Below are 7,949 nucleotides of genomic sequence, written 5' to 3' on the forward strand. Positions count from 1 at the left end.
ATGGAACTCCTACACATCCCACAAAACTCAGCATCAAGGTCCTCTGCTGGGAAGGCTGTCGCCCTCGCCCCAGTCCTTACTCAGAAGGAAGGACGACTCTGTAGTCTGTCCCCCTCCCCAAGCCCAGGAGCTACACCGGGAGGGTGAGGAGAGACCTCAGCTCTGGGGTGGGGGCTGAACTGAGAGATTTGTTCAAATCCAGTGAGTGGCCCAGCTCCCTGCCTCCAGCTTGGACTTGTAGGTTCTGCCTGGTGGGCGAGCACCCCGAGCCCCAGTCTCAACTTCCCAGTGTCCCTCCGAGAGGGCCCCGCCCCACACCCAGGGAGGCAGCAAGGGGGTGGGGGGCCGCCAGCCCTTGGGGATGGTGGTGCTGAGTCTCTGCCTCCCCCTACTTCCTGGCCAAGCGGAAAGCGTGCCATGTGTTCAGATAAATGGCAAATTAATGGGGCGCCAGGTCAGGGCGAGGCTCTGCAGCCGGATGCCGTCCCGGGTTACCTGGGGCGGAGGCCCCCCCCCCCCGGACCCTCCCCGAGCAGGAGGGGCATCGTCCTCACTCCCGACTGGGTCCTCCGTCTCCGCGTCTGGAAGGTGGGCGCTCTCCCAGGCCTGTCCTCCCGGCCTCCGTGTGGCGACCCTTGCGGAGCGTGGGTGTCTGTGGCCGCATGCTCCGGGTGTCGAAGCCAGCATGCTGCGGCTCTGGGCCAAGGCGGCTGCTGAAAGCGCCCCGAGGGCCGTCCGGATGCAGCCCGGCCCGGGGCCCCCAGCCCAGAGCCTCCGCAAACCCACCCGCCAGGCCCCGCGCGAACCCGGCTCCGGGATCCGCATGCCCCTTTCTGCAAGGCAGAGAGCATTGTGGATTAAAGATATATATTTACATTTTTAATTGTTGAAGGAACCTCCCTTCCGGGAAGGACCAGAGGGCGCTCGGGGCTGCGATGGGGCGGGGGTCTCGCTCAGCCGCCGAAGGCCGGAGCTTGGCGGCGGGGGTGGCTCTTGGGCCCCTCTGGAGCCGCGCGCCTGACGCGGGTTTCGTTGCGCCGGGGGAAGTCCTCCGCCGGCGGCGCCCGGGCCCCAAGCGGTCAGCGGAGCCTGGCGGTGGGGCGTCCTCCAGCTCCCCAGCCCGCCTCGCCCCCGACCCCATCCTCCAGAAGACAGCAACCCGCGTCCTGCGGGCCTGGCCTCAGTTTCCCCGACTGCTCACTGCTGGGCAGACTCGCAGTCTCCTCACTAGCTCATGAAGGAGGAGGGGTGATCTCGACAAAGCCGAGAGAAGAGGGGTCGGGGCCTGACGTAGGGGGGCGCATTCGTGTCCCCGGCCCCCTCTGGCTAAGCCTCCAACTGGCCCTCACCCTTTTTACAACCGGGTAGTCCCAGGCTCGGCCCCCGGCCCGGCTCCGGACCTGCGCTCCGCTGGCGGCGCGCAGAGGAAGCGAGAGCAGGTGGAGGAGGAGGGAGAGGAGCGAGCAGACCTTGGGCGCCCTGGGATCCCTCAGCCCCTGCGGGTCACTCTCCAGATGGGGAAACTGAGGCGGAGACGGCGGTCCGGGAGCCCGGCGGCTCCTCCCCGGCCCGGCCTCGACCGCCCACCCCAGAGTATAGTGGTGGTGGTGGGGTGGGGGAAATTCTCTCCTCTGTGTCTTTGTAACTCCCGACCGCCGGAGGCCGGGCCGCCAGGGGAGGGGACGAGGACCCCGGGCCCCAGGGACACACACACACACCCGCGCCCCGCGAATGCCCAGCCCCGGTGCCCCCGCGCAAGTAAGAGTCGTGTTTGCCGAGAGCGCGGCGGGCGGCGCGGCCCGGGAGCGATGAGGCTTCGATGGAGCCGCGCGCTGCGGCGGGGGCAACGGAGTCCGGGCGGACGCGGGGATCGATCGAGCGCAGCTGTCGCTGACACGCCCGCGGGAGCATCCACCCCGCGGGCCAGCGCCCCCGGGCGCCGTCGACCGCGAGCGAGAAGCTCGGGACGTCCGGCCCGCCAGGGGCGAAGCCCCAACGTCGTGGCGCCCCAGGTCCGGCCCTCGGAATGTCCCCGCGCCCAGTGTCCGAAAGTGGAACCTCCGCGCGCCGCGCCCGCAGCCCCGCCAGGATCCCCGGCAGGCCTGAAAAGCCTGTCACCCTCCCCCCAAAATCTAAATAAAGTCCTCTGACCCCGCCCGAACGAAGGCGCCAAAGTCTGGCGGGAGGATACGGGCCTACCAGGCGCGCGTCGGCCAGGATTTGGGGGCGTCCGCAGGTTTGCGGGACTGGAACTGGGGGCCGGAGCGGATGTCAGGCTCGGGCGGGGCTGGAGGGGGGTTATTCATCGCCACTATTTATTAAAACCTTGCTCTAATAAAAACAGGGGTGCGCAGCGGCCGGCGACTTCCATTTCCGTGGGGACACACCGAATCACAAAATCAGCCTCGGACCGTGGAGGGACCTAGGGGAGGCCCGGAAAGGGACAACCTTGGGTATATTCCCCTCCTATTTTTAGCTGCGATGCGGAGCCAGAACCAGGGGAGAGGAGATGGACGACTCTTGATTACAGGAGAGTTCCGAGCTTGGGAGGGTGGTGTAGTTGAAGCCGCAGGGACTGCTGGGCTCCCCGAGTGGGGAAGAGGTCCGAGCTGAGCACAGAGAGGGTGGGCATCGGCCGGGGGCAGCCCAGCGCGTGCAGACGCGGGGTCTCAGGGTCGATCTCCAATTTTTCTGCGGGGGGGATACTGAAGCCGGAGAGCTTCCGCGACGTGGCCAAGGTCCCGGTGGAGCGAGGATGGGGGTCTCCCTGCCCCCATCCAGCCCACCCCTCCCCCGCCCGCAATTTGCCTAATGACCCAAGATCGATCAGGGCCCTGAGCCACCCGCCTGCCCCGTAGCCGGCTCAATTCTATTTTACTAATTACTAAAAGGCCGCTGGTGCGGGAAGCCGGTTCAGGGGTTCCAGGGGGCCTCCCTCTCTCCATCCAGGGGGACTCCTCCCCGGATGCCTGCAAATTTTTGTTCAATCTCCCCATAGGAGCGCAGATTCTGTGGGGAGCGAGATCCCTGTTCCCCGAGGGAGTCCAAGTCCAGGCCAGCGTGAAGGAGGCAGGGGCTGCTTGCCTGGGCCGACGGCCCTGCCCCTGCCGAGTCCAGGCGCTCGGGGTGTCCGGAGGCCGCAGAGCGGAGGGGCCTCAGTCTCCAAGCCACTGGCTGGAGTCTTTTCTTTCAAAATGGACGCTTTCTTGGTTAGAAAAGCCACACACGCTTGTTATAAAAATGAAGTGATAATCAAGCCAGAGAAAATATATAAAGAAGGAAGCAAAAGGCTGCATGATCGGGAACCCCATGGCATACCCCTGGGTGGACATTTGGGGGTACTTCCTTCCACCTTTGTTTTCCCACCCTGAGTCCTCCGCCCGCCTGATCTGCACTTCTTGGGCCTGGGATGTGATCATTTTATGGAGGCTGATTGATTTTTAGATCCCATGATTATTTTTAATTACCTGTGATTGTTGGAGGGTAGGACTGGGGGGCTCCGGCTGGGCCTCAGCACTGTCAAACCCACCTCCTAGGCTCCATCTGCATGGGAGAGGGGGATATTCAGTTGTCTGGACCTGCCCCTCTCCCCTCTCTGTCTTCCCACCTGGAAGATGGGTGTGATAATATATAACCTGGAATTACATAGAAACCCCGGAATGGAAAAGCCCATGGACCTGGACCTGGGGGAGTGTTAGCACTCACACAGTTCCTAGGAACCAAGGGCAACAAGCCATGGCACTCTCCACCTTGGGCCCAAGGCACTTGGAAAATGGTGGCTTGACTCCCCCTCAGGGCTGGGTGAGGAGAGAGTGTGTGCCTGGTAAACAGTAGGTGGCTACTAAATGCTGAGTCCTAAGCACAAAACACTGACTGGGGTCCCCTTTAACCCCATCCGGCCCCAGGACTTGGATCAGGCCGTTCCACTGTCTGATCCCTCCAAGCTGGGGTTCCCGGTCATCCCAGCTCCCTTGTGCTTAAAGACAGCACCCCTCCTTCTCCCACTATGGTGGTCAGCACAGTTGTGCGTCTGGCTCAAAGCTAGGGCAGGCAGGAAAGCACTGTCCTCCGCATCGTGGAAGGGAAAACAGACACAGAAAGGGCTCTGCACAGGGGCCAAGCTCAGTAGCAGGTCCACATCCACAGCGGAGGAGGGTGGTGTTGAAGGTGGGGGGAGGGGTGGCCAGCAGTTTGCCTGGAGCAGGGGGGATGGCTCCCTGCTAGGGTCTTCTCTCCCCTGGCAGCTTACACCCCAGGTCGTCCTGCTGAGATGGGGGTGACTGGGGGGGGCGCTTCGGCAGAGGCCTCGCTAGTTTTCCCCCCAAAGGTTACCCTGTGGGGCCGATGATCTGGGGGAGGAGGAAGGGGTGGGGTTGATTTGGGGATTCCCTCCCCCACTCTGGCCTCGAGACAGGGGCACCCTTTGGGGTCTGGCCTGGTCACAGGGGTGCATCTTACCCCACTGGAAGGATCATAGAAGGGGATGTCTCTCTGAGTGTGGGAGGCTCCCTGTTTCCCCCAGTTCCCAGGGGTCCCTGGGCCTCAACCGTCTCCAAGTGGTGAGGAAAAGGAGCACCTTCACTTCCCCACCCAAAAGAGAAACCCTGGCGTTTGAGGCAGGGGTTTCTTAGGGGGCAGAGAGCACATGTCCTCTGCCCGCCATCTCTGGAAGAGGATGGGGGTTCTTTAAGGGTCACCCCCAAGCTGCTCCCACGCTGGGGATAGAGGAAACTAGAAGAAGGTGGAGGTGGGAGGTACCTTTGGCACCCCTGAGGACAGGTGCTCCACTGTACAGCTAGGGAAACTGAGGCCCAGGAGCCCAGCCGTGGAAGCAGATCCAGACATTTGGGGCAAACAGGCCATGACCCAGCCCGAGGAGCACCTGGCTGTTCAGCACCACACCCGCCAGAGAGACGGGAAGGGGGCTGTGACTCCGTGTGGAGTGCTCAGATAGGGGAAGCTGAGCTTGCAGAGGGACCTGCCTCCTGGGGTCCAGGTGCGCGCCAGTGGAGGGGGGGAACAGGTAGATGGCAGGCTCCCACCCAGCCACATTCCTCCGCACTCCCTGGAGATGCGCTGGGGGGCGTCAGGCGGGAAAGGAACCTTCGTGACCCTCTGGGGAGAGACACAGAAAGAGAGAGGCAGAGATGAGGGCCCCAGCCCCACCTCGGCGGCGGAGTATACCCTCGGAAGCCCGCCCGCTGAGCCCGCTCACGGCTGGGCCCCCGGGGAGGGGGGCGGGGCGCGGGCGGGCGCCGAGGCAGGGGACCCCAGAAGCCCGAATCTGGCCCAGTCCGGCCGGCCTGGCGCCCGAGGGGGCCGGAGCGGGCGGGGAGCGAGGCGGCGGGAGGCGGCGGCCAGGGGAGCGGGTGGGCGGGGTGCTGACGTCAGACCCGGGCCCGGGCGCCGGCGGCCGCTCCCCCGCCACATCCTGGCGGCCGCGCTCGCAGCCGGGCCGGGCGGTGCGCCGCGCAGCCACCGGGGAGCGGGCGGGGGCCATGCGGCGGCCTTGAGCGCGCCGGGCCGGCGCCGAGGAGCGCGCGCGGCGGGCGAGCGGCCGAGCATGGAGCTGAGCCTGGAGAGCCTGGGGGGCCTGCACGGCGTGGCCCACGCGCAGGCGGGCGAGCTGCTGAGCCCGGGCCACGCGCGCTCGGCGGCGGCGCAGCACCGCGGCCTGGTGGCGCCCGGGCGCCCAGGCCTGGTGGCCGGCATGGCGAGCCTGCTGGACGGCGGCGGCGGCGGCGGCGGCGGCGCCGGGGGTGCGGGCGGCGCGGGCGGCGCGAGCGGCGGCGCCGACTTCCGCGGGGAGCTGGCCGGCCCGCTCCACCCGGCCATGGGCATGGCCTGTGAGGCGCCCGGCCTGGGCGGCACCTACACGACGCTCACGCCCCTGCAGCACCTGCCGCCTCTCGCGGCCGTGGCCGACAAGTTCCACCCGCACGCGGCGGCCGCGGCGGTGGCCGGGGCGCACGGCGGCCACCCGCACGCACACCCGCACGCGGCGGCCGCGCCGCCCCCGCCGCCCCCGCCGCAGCGCCTGGCGGCCAGCGTGAGCGGCAGCTTCACCCTCATGCGCGACGAGCGCGCGGCGCTCGCCTCCGTGGGCCACCTCTACGGGCCCTACGGCAAGGAGCTGCCCGCCATGGGGTCGCCGCTGTCGCCTCTGCCGAACGCGCTGCCGCCGGCGCTGCACGGCGCCCCGCAGCCCCCGCCGCCGCCGCCGCCGCCGCCGCTGGCCGCCTACGGCGCGCCGGGCCACCTGGCCGGGGACAAGCTGCTGCCGCCCGCCGCCTTCGAACCGCACGCCGCGCTGCTGGGGCGCGCCGAAGACGCGCTGGCTCGCGGGCTGCCCGGAGGCGGCGGCGGCGGCGGCGGCGGCGGGGCTGGCGGCGGGGCCACCGCGGGGCTGCTGGCGCCGCTGGGCGGGCTGGCGGCCGCCGGGGCGCACGGGTCCCACGCGGGCGGCGGCGGCGGCCCCGGGGCGGGCGCGGCGGCCGAGGAGATCAACACCAAGGAGGTGGCGCAGCGCATCACGGCCGAGCTGAAGCGCTACAGCATCCCGCAGGCCATTTTCGCGCAGCGCATCCTGTGCCGCTCCCAGGGCACGCTCTCCGACCTGCTGCGCAACCCCAAGCCGTGGAGCAAGCTCAAGTCGGGCCGGGAGACCTTCCGCAGGATGTGGAAGTGGCTGCAGGAACCCGAGTTCCAGCGCATGTCGGCGCTGCGCCTAGCAGGTAGGAGCGCGGCGCACACCGCCGGACCCCGGGGCTCCGGATCGGGGCTCCCCAGCCCCGCCGGCTGGCTCACGACTCCCTGGCAGGCAGGAGGCTGGAGTGTGATCTGTGCCCCTGCCCGTCTGTACTTTGGCCGAAAGGGAGAAAGGGATTGTGCCGCCTTCCCGCCCCCCCCCACCCCACCCTTAGCAGCCCGCCCGGCCCCTCCGGGAACGGGGAGGGGTCCCTGGTTCCTTTCACACTGTGGGGAGGATCCCCGAAGCAACCTGCAAGGTCGCTCATTGTGTGTGTGTTGGGGGGGGACCGGGGGAGGTGCTGTGCCCCAGACGCGCCGCTGTTGTCCGCTCCGGGAGCCACTCCTGTCCTCCCGAAAAGCCCCCGGCTGCGCTCCCAGCTCTGGGCAGAGAGCCGGGACCGTGCACCGGGCGCCCGCGCCGAGGCGGCCAGGGCCGGGTCCGCGCTCAGCCCTCGGCCCCAGCGCGCGCTTCTTTGTAGCTCGGCCTCAGCGATCAATAGCCCCCTCCCCCTCTCCGGCCGCTGGCAAAGGTCACCCGAGAACGGGCGGGGGAGGGGCGGCCCGGGGGACCCTCGCCCGCGCGGCCCGGAGGCCTTCACACCCCGGCCGGCCGCCCGCCCTGCGCGGTTGCTTCTGGCTCGGGTACGCGCACTCCTGGCGGCCTGGCTTTTCCGTTTTGTGTTTCCCTCATTTCTACCTCTGTCGGGACAGACTGGTGTCTATTTTTCGCTTGCTCTCGTTCTGCTCCTGTTCCTCATTCTTTCTGCTACTCCCCGTAGCTCTCTCCGTCTCTCTCTCTCTGGCTGACTCTCAGCCCCCGGCCCCCTGGGGACCATGCTCCCTCCCCCCCATCCCAGCTGACAACAGCTGGGTCCGCACCTGCCCCCAGCGAGGGGGCCTGGCCAGGCCCCCTTCTCCTGGGTGCCTGGGGGTGCAGGAGAGCCCCTGCCACTGTCCCACGATGGGCCTGACCAGGAGGGGGGTGTCTTTCCCTGGCCGCAGGGGGAGGGGGCTGCGGCTGCCCCAGCTGTGGGGACAATAGCCGGCTCCGTCACCGGCTCCGTCGCTGGATCGATCGCTTCTCTGCACACAGGGGCAAGTGGAGCTGGAGTGGCTGGCTCTCAAACTAGGCGCCCCTGGAGCACCGAGGCAGGGAAGGATTTGAGCCTGGAGTCCACCCGGGGCGGGGGGGGGGGGGG

General features: G+C 68.1%; 1 protein-coding gene across 1 annotated transcript in view; it reads left to right on the plus strand.

Moving 5' to 3' along the window:
- The first annotated feature begins 5,563 nt into the window (after positions 1-5,563).
- ONECUT3 (one cut homeobox 3) overlaps positions 5,564-7,949 on the plus strand; it is a 19,020-nt gene continuing 16,634 nt past the window's right edge. The window contains exon 1 of the mRNA XM_031042090.2: positions 5,564-6,734. Coding sequence (XP_030897950.2) covers positions 5,564-6,734 — 1,171 coding nt within the window. The remainder of the gene's footprint in view (positions 6,735-7,949) is intronic.

This window comes from Leptonychotes weddellii, chromosome 1 (genome assembly GCF_054177405.1).
Source record: "Leptonychotes weddellii isolate Sample4059 chromosome 1, ASM5417740v2, whole genome shotgun sequence".
In the NCBI taxonomy this organism is placed as follows: Eukaryota; Metazoa; Chordata; class Mammalia; order Carnivora; family Phocidae; genus Leptonychotes; species Leptonychotes weddellii.